We start from the raw sequence: 17,719 nt of genomic DNA, 5'->3' as shown, positions 1-17,719 counted from the left end.
CTTCCATTTTCTGTTGATTTTTTAGAACGGCAAGATTTCAGTGTTCGGGATGGACGGCTAGGACTGGTTTTGGTTTTGGTTTAGAGAAGTGCTGGGTTCGGGCATAGCACCTGGTTCGGCTTTCATGTAGAGATCTAAATAAGGCCATTTGGTTGGTGGGAAGAAATCTTCTTTAGCCACAGCAACTCGTTTTTGAGGCTTTGGTGTTTCAGTCTATAGACAAGGGAGAGACGACCATGGCTTTTCTTTTTTTTTTCTTCTCTTCTTTGTTTACATGTTCCATCGTTCATGTCATGTAAGCCATAAGAAAATCCTCCAACTCCAAGAGTCCACATGTACAAAATGGAACAATCCTACACTTCAGTGACCGGAGTTTACACAAAATGGAGGCTCATGCTAAATGCATGAAAACCAAAGTACAACATTCATGAATCATTATCAACCGTCTAAAACTATCACAATAGTTAATCAGTGATTGCCAAAAACATATAAAGAAGCAAAATAAATCAACTGATTTTGGTCCAGAAAACATATCCCAGGCTCTCCCAACAATTAAAAAACAAGGATAATAGTAAAGGATTGTTGGTCTACATAACATCAACCTAAATCAAAATTTATGGCATCTTCCCAAGAACCTTCCAGGCCTTAAGAGATATTCTGGGACTTGTTAAGAATCACACCTTCATATTTGACCTGGAACCATTTCATGGCATCCTCTTTTGTGACCCTATGCTGGATCCCAACACGAGACTTGCACCTGCGACGACGGCCAACACGGTAACCAGGGCGCTCCAGCACAACAAAGAAATCCATTCCATAAATTCCAGTCGAAGGATCATACCTAAAACACAGTGATACAAATTAAAAACAGGAAGAATAAAAAATGAAAAGTCTCCGTAAACCAAAAGCACAGTACCCTTCATCAAGATTATAGGAACCAAAATTAACAACATTGAAGGAACTCAATGAACAAACAATTGCTTATACATACCAAATTCCTTACCGGACTAATCAGGGTATACATAGGAAGGCAATTAGACAAGGAAATATCCATCATACTGGAAAGACATTACGTAGTATAAAAAGCATGCATAAATAAGCAACATTATGAGTTTGATCACATAATGAGATGAATTCTGTACAGGGCAATGACAACCCATGCATTACACCTGAATTAAATTATTAATTATTTTACCACAAATCAAATCCATATCCCCACTTTTGTCCCCATCTAATCAAACGTATTTGGAGCAATAATACATGAATTGGGTTGTAATATTCTATACAGGGAAAAAAAAAATCCACCAAGTCAATCCCTGCCATCTTTGTTCTTTCACAAACCCTGTACAACCTACAACATCTTGGAAATCACAAACAGACCATTACAGAATCCAGCAGGTGAAGAACAGTAATCTTCATCAATCTCTATTGGGCAACTCACAAATGTTAGTGGTACTGGAATGCCCAAAATAGTTAATTAGAGATAATTCAACCTTATGCTAGACATGCTTATCAGATGGGGCTAGACACCAATCAAAGGATAATCAATTTAATTATAACAATGCTGGAGCACATTGATGCATCAAAATCACGATACAAGGAATTATCAAATATCTTCTTGAACTTCTATATCTTAAGAGGAAAGAGTTCCTTTATACGCCTCTCTAAGAGCACAGACTCGAAGGAAAGGAAACGAGCATGCACTATTGACAAACTTTAGATGATTGTTTTGCTTCTTTTAAGACCACAAAAACAACTACAATAAATGAGCAAGTGTTTTCATTTTTCCATTTTTAAACTAGCAACAGCAAGATATTAAAAATTTAAAAGAGAGCCATTATGTTCTACCAATCAAGTTTGCATAAGCAATACCCAAATCACACCAAGTTAATACAATATTCAATGCACAGAAGTCCACTTTTTGGCAAAGAAGGAATAAATGAAGGCTCAAGGACATATTAGCTTACTTGATTCCCAAATCAATGTGCTCCTGAATACCAAAGCCAAAACATCCAGTATCACTAAAGTTCCTCCGCAGCAGCTCATATTCCTTCACCTTCAAACCACTCTCCAAAAGCTGCATTGCCTTCTCACCCCTAACAGTGACATAGCACGCAATCTTTTCATTACGTCTGATGCCAAAGGACCGCACAGTGTACCTTGCTGTCAATTGTAAAGATGAGGAGAAGAGAGGGGGGGGGGGGGGGGGTGTCCATAAGGATCAAACCTCAGAACAAATCAAGAAAGATATGAAATGAAATATAATAAACCACATTGGCTGATACCAGTAAACAAGAAAAACGAAAATCTATTAATTTGTAACTTTTTTATGACAAGAAACATTTTCAAGTTCATAATTTTTCAGTTTCAAAAACGTTAAACTCAATAAAGACAAATCATTGAATTCACCACATTAGAGTTAAGGAACCTCTTGAATCACTTTTCCTGCACTTCATGCAATTTTTTTTTCACGATGCACGTTTCAAACACAAGACATGCCCTAATAAACACTTCACAACCAATGCAAGACCCAAAATTTTGTATTTTTATCGCATTATCATTCAGGACATGTAAGGCTTACGGAAAAGAACATAGTGATGATAAACAACACTTCAACAAGTATATGAAACATTGCAGCAGATGTCTCTAATAAGCATATATGAAATTCTCAATTTTCAAGGTGAATTAATTACTTTAGGTACAAAAGAAATGCTCAGGTTTTATCTCCCAAAAGCAGCGTACATTCAAAATTCTAAACAAACAGTAGTAGAACTAGTTTATGCAAAACATTAAATACAAAAACTGGAATTTCTTTTTGTAGCAAGAGAACGAGCCTAGAATGCACCAAGAAAAAACTGTATTGTCAGAGCAGAGCCAAGAAAACAACTCAACCAATCAACAAAACCCATCACTTTGATTGCAGATAAAGTTAAGGAAAAGAAACATAGCGAAAGAGAAACTTAGAAATACATCATTTAGTGTTTCAAACTTCCAAAAATTGGAAAACCCATATTAACTAGCCAAAAACATCTCCATTAGGCACCATTTAGCATTTAACCTGTCTCTAATTTGAGCTTTAACATTCTTGGGTCTAAACAGATAATGATCCAAAATTGCAAGCCAACTTCTTTTCTTTTCGAACCTTCCTCCAAAACCAAAATAATCACAACCCACTATTTGATTGCAGAGAATACTCACGAAAATAACAGGAATATTAAATTCCAATATCCAAATTAGTGCACCCAACAAGAAAACATAATGTTATCCAACACGGCCCCACTAACCAAGAAGATGTTTTATCAAACTCAGTCATGAGAACCTTACGCTGGCTCCCAAACAATCAAAGATCTAAAACCTTCCCTCTACTTTCTCACGCTTCCCCCCATCTACCAAACAAGGATAAACACCCCCACCCACCAACCCCATCCCCCAAAAAAATGAAAAAGAAAAGAAAGACTTACCCTTGGAAAACACTGGAGTTTGGCCGCTGAGCTGCTCCAACACCTACATATAAAACAAATATAAGATGACTAACAACGATCAAACCATATACAACAAAAAGAAGTGGGTAGCACGCGATTTACACGAGACCATATGTGAGAATAGAAATGAATATATACATTCATCTATTAAACAAAATGAATATATACAAAAATACATGAGAGAAAACAAGTACCTTGGATGCCCTGGTGAGACGATCACCGCTCTCGCCGACTGAGATGTTAAGGACGAGTTTTTGTACCTTGATCTCCCTCATTGGGTTACTCAATTTCCTCTCCGAAGCCTGATTTTCGTTTTTGTTTCAGGGAAACACAAAAAGCACGGAAACAAAACACAGAAAACAGAGTTAGCAAACACTTCAAAACCTACAGAGAGAAGGCAGAGAAGGGGAGAGAGAGAGAGAGAGAGAGAGAGAAAGAGACCATTCTGAGTAATTGGGGAGAGCTCGCAGTAGCCGAAATTGAGAGAGGAAGGAGGCCTGAAGTGGATGCTAGGGTTTTGGGACAAGCTATTTATTTGGGTCTGAATGGCGAGAATGCCCTCGTCAGAATTGAAGTATTGTGAGTTCTGTGCGTTACGACGACAAGGGGAAAAAAGTAATCTGGGCTGAGCCCGGATCCGCAAACAGAATGGACCAAAAGAAGGGAGTCCGATCCACGATAATTCTTAGTTAGATTTTTCTTCAGAAAAAAAAAAAAAAAAAAAAAAAAAAAAAACTTTTTTAGTCAAATAAAATTTACTATAGTTTCTTTTATTTTTTTATATATTATTTAAATTAAATGTTAAGGGAAAGAAAGAAGAAAGAAAAAAGCCATTTAAATATTCTAATAAATGATAAAAGAAAGAGAGAAGAAAGAAAAAAAAAATATTTTATATTAAAATAATGTTAGTGGAAATAAAAGTACTACCCTCTATGGCTACGAGTAATGCTACAGAGTAGTAAACCATCCGCATTTTTGCTGGTTAAATGATGTAGACCGGAAAGTTAAGGATTCCATAAAGAAAAGCGATGATTTACACCTGACAAGTCCTACTAAAAAGGCTATATCAAGAGGTTCAGACCTCGGATTGAAGCAAGCTTTATGTCATTAGAAAGCTAGTTCAAAGATCTACAAATTCATGTTTCACGAGAGTTTGCAAATTTTGATGTTTACTAAGTCAAAAGAGCCTATGTTCGCAAGCCGTCTGAACGGGCCTCTTTCGGAAGTCACCATAGTAAAACCCGATATGTCCATTCGCATCCCATTCACAAGCTGTCCGGACGGCCCTATGTTATATTTCAGTTTTTACTTGTTTTACGTACTTTAATTTTAGTTATTTGGGTGATCGTTCGAACAGGGGTATGTCCTGTCTGAACGTGCCTCGTACAAGTTCAATTCCGACTCTATTTCGTATTAAATTTTAGGTTTAGGATTTGGTGGCCTATAAGTACATGCTTTATAGACTCTAGAATGCAGCTTTTGATTATATGTGAGATTTTATCAATAAGAAGTCTTAGAGTTAAGTTTCTTCATTGTTTTCAATCAAACCCTATAAAGTATTTAACGTATAGAAAAGATTTCTTTAACTCAAACTATCACGATCTTAGGAGTATTTATCCCTTCTTCTTGCTGTTATTCTTGCCTATTAGGAGCTTACGCAGCATCAATTGGTATCAAAGCCCAAGTTACTTTTCATGAATGGGGAGGGGCAACCGTTGTACAGACATGAACGAAGTATACGTGCACACAGAAGCAGCACGTAAGGAGCAACTGGTGATTCGTTTACAACATATAGAGGAACAACTCGAGGCTATAAGGGATCAAGTCAAAGCCCTCGCTACCCGATTATCCAACATGGGTGGTCACAACGGATGTTGTCATCAAGCAAGACCGTGGTATGTGGAGGCGAAAGACAAATTTATCGTTGAGAGTGAACCTGTCAATCCTTTTGCAGGGCGTGGAGGAGATTTCATACAACACAAGCTCATGCTATTCCATAGGAAGCAGGCATCAAGCTTGACACCCCGGAATTCCAAGGTTACTTACAATCCGAAGAGTTCCTTGTAACAGAAAAAATAGAAGAGTTCGATGTTGTGCCAAATACCACCTAAACTAATAGGCGAATATTTGGTACATGTTACTCGCGAGTGCACAAGATCAAAACGATAGTATAGCAGACCAATACGAGATCATTCCCACAAGGATTGTGAAATTATGCTTAGAATGTAATTTCCTATTTAATTAACGGTTTTAAAACAACTGTCACAAATTGAATTACACTAATGAACTAAAATAAAATATTAACTAAAAACATTAAGACTAAAAAGGGTAGGGTTTTGATATCCACCGCTAACCATACTCAAATAAAATAAACAATATGCAATCGTTCCAATTATATCAAGATACCTAATGTTTGCCAACTTAAGAGCATGGTATCTACTCCTTAAGCTATTGATTTCTATAAGCAATGAATTAGGCATGATATCTACTCTAATTGTTTTCTCTCTCAAAGGATTTAGCGTTACACTAAGTTGTTCTTCAAGAAAGCATAAATCTAGGGCACGGTATCTACTCCCGGTTCTCCATATTGATTAATCCAAGAACCTATGATGGGGTTCTTTTGTCACTTTATTATGCCTAGGACTAGGTCATCCAAATTGACACAAATAACAAATACAAATCCAAACACATGCCTATGTTTGTCAAGCACATTTATATGAAGAATTTGATTAAACAATAAATAATCAAGTTAAATACCAAAAATATAATTATAACAAAAACGCCAATATTGCAACCCTAAAGAGACATGATTATGGCTTCAATTTAGCCCTAACTAAAATACTAACTACATGACAAAATAAAAGGGGAAGAGAAGAAAAACCCAAAACTCTTCATGATTTAGCCTTCAGTTCTTTATCTTAAGCTTGTGTCTGTTTCTCCTCCCTTTATTTTAAGGAATAGAGTGTCTATTTATAGGGTTTGGAACAGCCTTGTACATTCATATGCAGCCAATCAACTCACACGGCTGCATATGAATGCGTATGCCGCAGCCCAGCGCACGAGTGCACTCGATCGCATGTCTCCGATCGATCTTTGGCGTGGGTGCTCGAGCACAAGGTTACGCTCGCTCTTGGCTATGTGTGCGATCGAGCGCTACTGCGATCGATCCTATAGCTTCTAGTTTTTTCCCAATTTGTCTTTTAAGTTTGAAACTTGCCAAAAACACTTGTTTTTCTTCAAAAACCCTAAAAATACTAAAAAACACAAAAATAAAGCAAGACATCAAATAATAACAAAACTAAGAGATTAACATATGTGAATTAAGGGGCTAGAATATGAAATATTCAACACTTATCACACCCCCAAACTTACATATTGCTACTCTCTTAGCAATACAACTGAAAATAACATAAAAATAAAAAGATAAATCATTCTTTCGTGGGATGTACAATTGCATTTAGCGTATGTAACAAGCCTTTTAAACCTCTAGGTATCCCTAGAGGACGAAAGAAATCTCGTGAGGGTTTAACAAAAATGTTACTCACAAACATTATGCAAACATGTTATCCCAAAAAATGCAGCATCATAAAAATCATAGTTATCATTCATTAGTAAGCTTAACACAACAAACTCCATCTTCACAATTCCATGAAATTAAGAGTCAATCTCCTACACATGTCATTATGAGATATCACAAGATTCAGCTAGTATGCCGTGAACTTAACACATAGTCATGAGGTTTCAAAAACTAATCACAATCATGCATGCATCAATACTCAAATTTCATTAGACTTCCCATCGGATAAAATAACCAAGGCATAATTTTTTTTCTTTTTAGTCAGGCTATGCAATGCTTAGTTCTTTTAAGTTTTCTAATTGATCCATGTAACGAGTGTTAAGCCAATAGCTCATAAACCAGATGGTTTTTAGGGCATTAGGTGTAAACACACCCTAAGGACTTATTAACTCAAGTCAAAAAGACTACAAAACCAAACTAGTCATGCTTTTAATCAAATCAAAATTTTCACATTTTAACATGAACACTCAAGGCCTATTTTGGATTGCATTTGAGAGATCTAAAAGTGCTTTTAACACTTAAAAAATCCGTTTGAAGAAAAAAGTATTTGTTTGGTAAAAAAATTAAAAGTACTTTTAAGGGTTCAAAAAGCTTAAAAATGGCCAAAAAGCACTTTTGCCAAAAAGCTTAAAAATGAAATTTTTGCTAAAAAGCTCTTTTTTACTTAAAAACTCTATTTTTCAAATGCAATCTCAAACAGGCTCTCAGTGCTTAATGAGGCAAAAGATACAGTTACTTAGTGAAAATCTCATAATGATCAATATATATATATATATATATATATATATATATATATATATATATATATATATATATTAAACAGGAAATATGCCAAGGTTATTTTTCCAACAAGTTACCCAACTTCATCCAAGAAAATGACAACACACATATTGATTTCAGATTTCATACCCCACAGACTACATGCTAGTGTGCTTGCGAAAATTGAATTGAAACAGGTAATATCTAATGCTGACAAGGAAGGTAACACAACTCTAGTTCCCTAGTCACATGATTATGTGTTCATTATGCTAAGTTCACCAACGAATTTCAAACTAAAAATTAAAAATTAACTGCATATTTAAGAACAATATGTGAATCCAAACCCCCAAACTTAAATGACACAATGTCCTTAGTGTGTGGATATAGAAAATAAAACAATGCATGGGATAGGAGTACTTGATCCGTCACTACGGTGTAGAAGATGATGCCCCTGGTGCAGGTGGCAATCATGCTAGAATGGACCGTAGCAATTCTTCTTGCCTCTCTAATCTTTGGTCAGCCTCGAACTTGTCGTCCCGAGCCTTCCTTCTCTAATTAGCCAGCTCAAACCAGAGGTATGCCAACTCATCACAGATGGAATGATACTCTGAAATGCCCATGGTGACGGTCTCCTCCTCCTCCTGCTCAGCTACAGGCTCATCCATGTCCATAGGCTCCTTCTCCTCCTTCCTCTCTGCTTCAGCTGTTGGCGCCCGTAGCATGTGTGAGTAGCTCTAGTTACACTGAATTTTGCCAAATTGCGGGTGTACGATTACGAGTCCATCTGCTGGAGTGCCTTTAATGCCCTTTTTCCGAAGGATGTGAGTGAGTAGAAACGAGAAATGTAATCCCCATGTATTGATTGGTACTCTCAGCTTGTAATATCCTAACAAAAACAATTGTTTTCATTAAAATATTTTCTACAAAGAATGACTAAAGAATTTATGTAAAACCCGATTTTATAACAAAGGACCTAAGCCCACACTCATAGCCTAAAAACTCCTAAATTCATTTTGAAACATAAGTCCAAGCTTAACCCTTTCTGACTGTACGTACGCTAGGGTTGCCAAATGTACACCTTTGTCTCTAGTACCGAACGTACGATGGAAGACCACTAGACATACGCTACTTTTCGGTTGACCACTGGTTAATGGCTGTACATACGATGCACCCTTTGGACTGTTAAATAAATAGTACTGGACGTATGCCCCAATAATACCGGACGTCCGCTACTTTTCAGAATAGTTGGTAATGCCCTCAACTTTTCTGGCCTATAAATACCAACCCCCACCACCCCTTTGAAACCATTATTCCGCCCCCAAGCTCTCTGGAATCACTTGTGTGAGTGCCTTGTGAGTTTTGTGATTCGGGAGAGAGAAAGAAGAAAGGTTCTGCTCTTGCCTTTTTCCAAGGTAATCCCTTACCTATCCTTATCCTCTTGTTGTCGTCATTATTGCCTTTCTACATGTTCTGAGCACCCTGTCAAAGTTCTTGTGTCTTTTCTTACAAAATCAAGAAATGTTTCCAAAAGAGTTTTAAAAGTTTCTTTGATTCCTTGTATTGTATGATGTTGAGTTTTCTTACGATCCATGTGTTTATTTAATAGCCCATGAGGAGATATGATAGCCTATAGGTTTTATAGAAACCATAAAACCCCGTTAGGAGCTTTTGGCCGAAATGCCTACTCACTGACCGGACGTACGCTCTCGAGCCTGGACTTATGATTAGGGGGTCAGACATCCGCCTTAGCGCCATTTGTGCAACTTAGCTCCCAGTAACCCTTTACATTAGGTTAACCTAGTATCTTACTTGTAAGGGTCCTCCAATTCTGCGCATAACAACGTGTTATATTCCGTTATAGCAAGATTTAGCAATGTCGGACGATTCAAGCGAGCGTGCGAGGTAAGTAAATACTTACGAACTCAGAACTTTTTTCTTAAAAACGTGGGATATGTCAGTTTATTGGCCACGAGCATGATATGAGCATGTCTACATTTTTGTAACTACTTGGTAACTGCTTAATTAACTGATTAATAAGATGCATTGTATGACATGGTACACCGGTACGTGCAGTATAACGGCCATGGGCTTACTATATAGGCTTCATTCTTTGGTCAAATGTGTGTGTCGTTATGTGGGCTTTGGATCCAATGGTTTCGTGACCAGGCGCAGCCATTCCCTAATGGATGGTCACTATAAGATGGACATCATGGGTTCGTTTGTAAATAATTTTGTTTTGGTTTTGGTTCGATACTGTAGCAAAAAGTGATTGATGTGAAAAAAAGTAAGAATGTTTTTTCTTTTTTAAAGTGAAAAAGTAAGAATATTTGATGTGGAAAAATGAAAAAAAAAAATTGTTTTGTAGTGATTTTTTTATTTGAATAGTAATAAAAAATGATTTATGTGATGTAAAAAGTAAGAGAATATTGAAAAAATAAAAAAAGTGAGATGAATAGTGTAGTGCCAAAATCATGGCAAAACCGTTTATCAAACGAAGCCCATTATTGGTGTGGGCCACCCGAGGTCGGACTCGGTTATACTACTAATGGGATGTACAGTAGCATACAATGACTGGAGCATCGGCATTGTATTACAAGTCCCTTGGGACAGCGCCAACCCTGCTGAAAAGGGGTAATATCTTGGGTAGACCATACATGAAAATTATGACCTATAAAACACTAGTCTTTTTACATTAAAATACTTAGGTGATTGCTGCCAGAAGTACACCGCTCTTTCATTAATCAACCAATATTTTTATGATGTATTAACGGAGACAACATCTTATTTTAATGTTTACTAAAACTGCACAGTTCTTTCTGCTTAAATGGGCTCAATCATACCTTATTAGGAGGTTTACTTACTAAGTCATTATACTTACGCTGTTATTACCTTTTTAGAAAATCTGTTGCTAGAACCAAAGAGTGGCATGGCTGTCACTACAGACTTTACTTTAAAGGTTATCAGGTTTGTTTAGTATTATTGTTAGTTGCTCTATGTCTTAATTTCAAGCAATATACTTGTCAATTTCATGATTTAATAGTTTTCCCAGATTTATATCAACTTCTTATGCATTAACTCTGATAATGCTTAGAAGGGCGATTCCTCATTTAGCCACAACTTGGTTTAACTGAGGTAATTGCCAATAACCCTGCCAGGTTAGCTAAGGATAATTTTGGGAGCGTTATACAGCTCCTCGCAAATGCACCCCGTCCCAGAACTTATGCAACTAATTCCAGATGATATGAGGAATGAAGCACCAATAGCCTTTATGAAATGCATATAGTGCAGTGAGAAAAAGGTTCTGTCTCTGAGTCTTGTGTCCCAAGGGACACACATTCTAATGCAGGATAAAATCCACTAGCAAGAGTTGTGGAGGCAGTTTGGCCTTGCTAGCATAGTTGCAATGCTCATCAGCATAGTGTCCCTCACACATGTCTTCAATGATGTTTGCAATAGTGGGTGTGAGGGACAAACTGCGAACTAATCTTCTGATTGGGGGTACTCATCATGGCACTTGAGAGCAGCTACGATGTCCATAGTGGTGACCTCAATGTAAACTCCCTTAATGGATGATGAGATGACGCCTGGCCAGTTGCAGTCATAAGTGAGATGCTCATGAAATTGCTTGATCAGGAGCTCATAGGTGGTTGAGGTAATTGGTTTGAACAACCTCTTCAATTCACGGCGCTTGAACTCTTTGACCGCCCATCTTGTAGCTTCAAAATTTTTGAAGTCATCTCAGACCGCAAATGAGGTCACCAAAATGAGCGCCCTCTGCTCAAAAGTGGGCTGGGCTCTAGATGTCTAAGCTGATGAAGCTCGAGTCCTAGGCATCTTGTAAGTTGGTTCAGTACTTTTATCAAACACTTGGAGTGCAGCTTCAAAAATCAGTGATGCAAAGCAACTGTAAACTCAAGCCCAACCCCTTGCAAAATAAACAAATCCAACACCACTGATTGTGCTTGACAAAACAGAGAAAAATGGAGGAAAAATAGGGGTGGAACGTATATATGGGGTACGCTAACAATGGGGGAATAAAAGGGAAAAATAGAGATGGAGGGACGATGGTGGAGGTGGGTGGCTGGTGATGGAGTTGGGCGGCGTTGAGTGTGTGTAGTGAGTGAAAAAAAATGGTGGACGGGACTATTGGCGCAGGTGAAAATGTGATGGGGAGAACGGGGAAAGTGACCTAAAAATAGATTACGTGAGCCTCTGGTCGAGTGTGCTCGATTGCACTGTAAGGTGCACTTGATCGCACTCGTGCAGAAGGTGTGTGTGTGCGTGGATGCACTCGTGCGCGCAGCACAGGCGCTGGTGCGCTCGATCGCACTCGTGCAAGTGCGATAGTGTAGGTATTGGGTAGTTGCGCTTGAGCCTACTTGGGGTGAGCTCGATCGCAGGCCTATGTGAAGGCTACAACTACCTAAAACAACGAAAAGAAAAACAAAAAAATAATAAAATAGAAACTAAACTAAAAAAATTTGGACAAAGTGTGTGTGTCTCTCATACTCCCGAACTTGAATTACACAATACCCTGAGTGTGTAGAGATAATGGAAAGATCATACTTGGAGATGAGAAAACTGGTTGGCCTAGGTATGGCTTATAGCATACCCCCAAACTTGAATGTAAGACACTTTTTCATGGAATGAGTTGCCTCCCAAGAGCGCTAAGTTTAACGTCTACAACTAGACTATTGGTAATAGCCTTAGTGTTACTATTCTAGGGCCTTCAGTTGCCCCTGGCCTTTTGGATTAGGTATTGTTTGGGTTGGAAATTCACTCATCTTTCTTTTGCTCAACTCTTCGGCCATTTTCCCTAATTGGCCTCAATTCTCTGAATGGCTTGATTGGTTTGAGTTACGGGTGTCAAGGCGGTTATGGTTAGCGGTTATTGGCAATAACCGCTAACCCTAACAGTCTTAGCAGTTAGTAGATTTTACTAACCGCTATTAGCGGTTAGCTACTAACCACCGGTCAGCGGTTAGTGAAATAGATAACCGCTCCCTAACCGCTTTTTCAAAATTGGGTTTTTTTTGTCTTTTTGGGTGTTTTTGGGCTTTCTTTAGGGCTTTTTGTGCATTTTTGGGCTTCTTCTTCTTTTTCTTTTTTTTTGGGCCTTTTTGGGCTTCTTTTTTACCCACTTTTTTTTTTTTTTTTTTTTTTTTTTTTTTTGTATTTTTAATGTCTTCTTGGGCTCAATGGCTATAAAAAGAGCCCATATTGAAAAATCAAAAATATTTGACCCAAAATTTACATTTACTTGTACTTTAAAAAAATTTCCTTAAATATTAAATCATAATCGGTTAACTTTTTTTTTTTTTTTTTAAAAAAAAAAACAACAACAACAACAATAACATATAAAAAGAAAAAAAAATTCAACACAACATATAAAAAAGAGTTCAAAGTTCAGAAAACTGTCACAACATATAAAAAAAATATATATATAAAAAAAGTTCAACACAAAACATATAAAATAAGTTCAAATAAAACATTAAATGATACAAGTAAAATGTTAAAACTTCATCAATCCTCCCATTTGATCCTCTAGCAAATCCTGTGGACATCAAAAGAAGAAAAATTATAAACTTAAACATAATAATATTAAGGCACAAGCATGTACACATATCAAAACGTGCTTAATATAATTGTATTGTAATTAAAATACTATGTCAATTCAAAAAATGATAACTTTCATTACTAACAAACCTCTAGGCAAAAGGTGAAGCAACACTTGAACTTGAAGGTTGAGTCACACAATAGATTGATTTGTAGGTGGTTTTTTGGTTTGTTGGGAAGGTGAGAAACTTCTAACATTTTTAGAGGAATGTGTTTCAACATCTTGCACTTCCATAACAGGGGGAGGGTTACTCGTTGGCGAGATACTTGCATCACTCAAAGTGTCCTCCATCTAATACAGTTGATAAACACCACTAAATAATTTAATATACATACTTCTATTTGTAAAACCTACTTAAATTAATAGATATGTACATTGAGCTGTAAAACATTGATCAATGAGTTTGTAATAGATATGTATATATATATATATATATATATATATACACAAAGAGAACAAATAACATACCTGAGATTAGCAATAATCTACTGAAACTCATTGATGCTTGACAAAATCCCAAAATATATATATAAAACACACCTAAAAAATGCTTATATAAAACACAACTATTTAGCCTTCATATATTTTCTCAGTAAAGAAGCCAAGCCATCATCATAAACATACAAACCATCAACCAAAACACATATTAATACGCAAACATGATTATCAGCTATGTCCAGTACCTATTCTCTTTACTCTAATTCCACAGTCATCAACTTCTTTAAAGAACTCAATCAACAAGATTGAAGCCTTATTGTTGCCAAGAAAACTAAGGAAAAGAACAAAAATCAATAAATTAATTTACAAAATCAGCTCTCCTTTAGGCTTTAGCAATTATTTTGTTTTTTCTAAGCAAATAATAATCAACCACTTCTTAATATATAAACCAAATCAATCCCGCCAATATGACTGCCATAATTTTGAGTGGGTTATCAAAGAATACAAAGAACAATTTATAAGATTAATTAGATTTACTAAACACTTGTTCAATAGACAGGATGACTATGCAAATATCTATTTACTTGTGTGTGCATTGGTTTGCAAGACCTGATGTCTTATATCCAAACCTTCTCATGGTCTTATATTTATCTCAGGCCTATATGTATAAAGCAGCACATAGAACTAGGCCTGGGTATCGGTCAAAACGGTCCGGTTAAGGACCTTATCGGTTATTAACCGATAATTTTCGGTTAAACGGTTTATTAACCGATACCGAACCAATAAGAATTTTAACCGATAATTTCGGTTAAAACGGTACACGGTTAAACGGTCCGGTTAAACCGGTTAACCGATTTAACCGAGAGTTTTATATTGATTTATTTTGTGGGGCCAAAAACCAAAAATGAGTTTTTTTTTACTTTTGAGAGCCCAAATACTTTTTGTTGGGCTAAAATAATTTATTAAAAATGAGTTGTTTTAGGGACCAAATACTTTTTGTTGTGACCCAAATATTTGTTTTTTGGGCTAAAAATTGAAACTTTTTTATATTGATCCACTTCAATTTTTTTTTTTTTTAATATTATAAAATACATTTTTTCAAAGCAAATGGACTAATTAACATAATAAATGCTAATTAGACTAGCAAAACTAGTTAATGAAAAATGCTTTTACCAAAGGCAAAGAAATCTCATCAAATGCCATCACTTAAAAAAAAAAAATCAAACCTACCCAAACCCAAATTAAAATAAAATTCATTAATGAATAATAAACAAAGTATTAACTAATTAAAGTCACTTAGCAAAAGGAAAATAAGTCATGGGCAACACCATTACACAAATTCGGAAACCTGTGTCACTTGTGGGAATTTGGAAACCTCTCTAAAAGACTAAACGGCGCCGTTTTGGGACTAGGACTTAAAAAAAAAAAAAAAAAAAAAAAATCCGGTTTCTTATCGGTTAACCGGTTAACCGATAAGAACCGCTTAACCGGACCGGACCGAATTCCGGTATACTTTTTTTAACCGATAAGGATATCGGCATATCGGCTACGGTTTATATCGGTTCGGTCGAAGCCGGTAGACGGCCGGTTAAACGGTAACGGTTAATTTGCCCACCCCTACATAGAACCTTGTCAAAGCCTCGTAAAGGAGTTAAAAGAACAAATATGTCTCCCTATTTTTATTTGCATTATTCAAGAAGAAAATGTAATTTATCCCTATATATTCAATGATTTTATCCTTTCGACTATATATATATATAAACCAAATCAACCCTATACAGCTGCCATACACAATATAATCCAAAACCCATTTCGATCATACTCCAATAATCAACAAATACACAATAAACGACCCAAAATCATTCGAAAGAATTGTAAAATAGTAGGAAATCAAAAATCAAAGTAGCAATTACACAATACACAGAGCACTTCAAAAACTCCAAGAAAATGAACGCGAAATAATCTAGGTATGAGCTAGAAAGAAAACCACTGACCTTGGCTGTCTAATTTGAGAAAGAAACTGCCCAGTATTTTTGTTGAGCCAAGCGTGAGCAGCGGGTGAGCTTGAGGGAGTTGAGAGACGAGAGTTGAGACGGTGTCACGGTGAGAATCTTAGAGAGGCTGCTGTGCTGAGTGTGATTTTGAGATGATTTTCATGAGATTTAGGGTTAGGAAGAAAGAGATGAATATATAGAAGTTCAAAACGACGTAGTTTTGTCTTCTATATTATTATCATTTTTTTTAATAGGTTCAAAGGTAAAACTATTAACTATCAATGATTCAGTTTAAAAAAAAAAATTGTTACAAATGGTTCAAAAAATTCAAAATTGTTCAAAAAATGGTTAATTTTCTTTTTTTCAAAACATGGTTAAATTTCTTTTTCTAAAAAATGTTCAAAAAATACATTAATACTTCAATTGTGATTATAAGTAACACATTGTTGAATCTAATGTCAATTACTTAATTTGATATTATATAATCATATAATCTCATTAAATTATATCATATGATTAATTATTTAAATTATTATCATATTTACTTATAATTTTTTTTCTTTGAATTGAACTTAATATCTAATGGTAATGTTCAAACTCCTAAGTCCTAAATTCCTAAAGTATCTAATAATGCTTTAATTAAATTGTAGTTACAAGTAATATATTGTTTAATTCAATTGAATCAATTATGATTATCATTGTACATGAATTATATGATTAACTTGTAGACTTATGACTTATGAGTTATGTCATATTATATATGTATTATTTATTATTATTTTATGATTTAATGATCAATTCATCATGTGATATTATTATATCAATTATAGTGATAATATATAAATTACTAAAAGTATAATGATAATACATTAATACTTAAATTGTGTTTATAAGTAACACATTATTTAATTCAATGTCAATTACTTAATTTGATATTATACGAATCACATCATCATTGTACATTAATAATATGATTCACTTGAAGTCTTGAATAAAATATTTGAATTATCATTGAATCATATGATTAAGTATTGATATTATACATTTATATTATTCATATGCATATGTAGACTTATATAGACTTATAAGTTTATAACATACATTGAAAATAAGTCTCTAGATTCTTAATTGTTGTATTAGTATGAATTGGTATACTTATGAGTTATATCAAATTATATATGTATAATTTGTTATTATATAATCAAATGATTTAATGATCAATTGATCATGTGATATAATCATATAAATTATAGTGATAATATATTAATACTCAAATTGTGATTTAATTATTTAAAAAAAAAAAATTGTGCTTTAATGATCAAGTGATTATGTTATATGTATAAATATTTTTATAATTATAATTATAAAAATATATTATATAAAAAGGCGATTAGCGGTTAACAAATACGGTTAGTAAACCCAATAACCTCTAACCGCTAGGCAATTATAGCGGTTAGGCGATTAGCGGTTAATACGGTTAAGCGGTTAGCGGGCGGTTAAACCGCCTGCATTGACACCCTTAGTTTGAGTATTAACTTGTTGTTGTATAGTTAAGAAATGATGTATGGTACTTTCAACATCATTCTTTTTCTGTTTAGGATTTTGTTGGACTACTTGTGGCAGAGCCTGATAGTTATTTCCCTGTAGGAAATTCCTTTGCTGCCCTTGAGGGCTCAGAACATTTTGATTGTTACTCCACGAAAAATTAGGGTGGTTGTGCCACCCTAGATTATAAGTGTTGGAGCATGGGTTGTTCTTTGGAAAGTAATTGTTATGTCCCACATAGTTGACTTGCTCCTAATCTGTAAATGGAAACATGGGACAGGTCTTAGTAGTGTGTTCAAAATGGGAA

At 35.3% G+C, this 17,719-nt stretch overlaps 1 protein-coding gene across 1 annotated transcript; it reads right to left on the bottom strand.

Annotated features, from left to right (window-relative positions):
- Positions 1 to 336: 336 nt before the first annotated feature.
- On the bottom strand, positions 337 to 4,033 carry RPL16A (ribosomal protein large subunit 16A). The gene is made up of 5 exons (XM_059594762.2): positions 3,924 to 4,033; positions 3,677 to 3,784; positions 3,462 to 3,504; positions 1,968 to 2,163; positions 337 to 841 (listed from the first exon to the last, which is right to left on the bottom strand). Exons 1-5 carry the CDS (start codon positions 3,924 to 3,926, stop codon positions 646 to 648), a joined length of 546 nt encoding a protein of 181 aa, XP_059450745.1. The 5' UTR covers positions 3,927 to 4,033; the 3' UTR covers positions 337 to 645.
- Positions 4,034 to 17,719: the final 13,686 nt, after the last annotated feature.

Source organism: Corylus avellana, chromosome 5, assembly GCF_965113065.1.
Source record: "Corylus avellana chromosome 5, dhCorAvel1.hap1.2, whole genome shotgun sequence".
In the NCBI taxonomy this organism is placed as follows: Eukaryota; Viridiplantae; Streptophyta; class Magnoliopsida; order Fagales; family Betulaceae; genus Corylus; species Corylus avellana.
The sequence above is the reverse complement of the archived record's forward strand: the minus strand, read 5'-3'. Positions and strand labels throughout refer to the sequence as shown.

What these genes read in the sequence shown, in the direction of transcription:
- RPL16A (XM_059594762.2), bottom strand. An exon ending in AACTCCAGTGTTTTCCAAGG is followed by an intron (nt 2,164 to 3,461) that starts GTAAGTCTTTCT and finishes TACAATTGACAG; the next exon opens with CAAGGTACACTGTGCGGTCC. An exon ending in CACATTGATTTGGGAATCAA is followed by an intron (nt 842 to 1,967) that starts GTAAGCTAATAT and finishes ACTGTGTTTTAG; the next exon opens with GTATGATCCTTCGACTGGAA.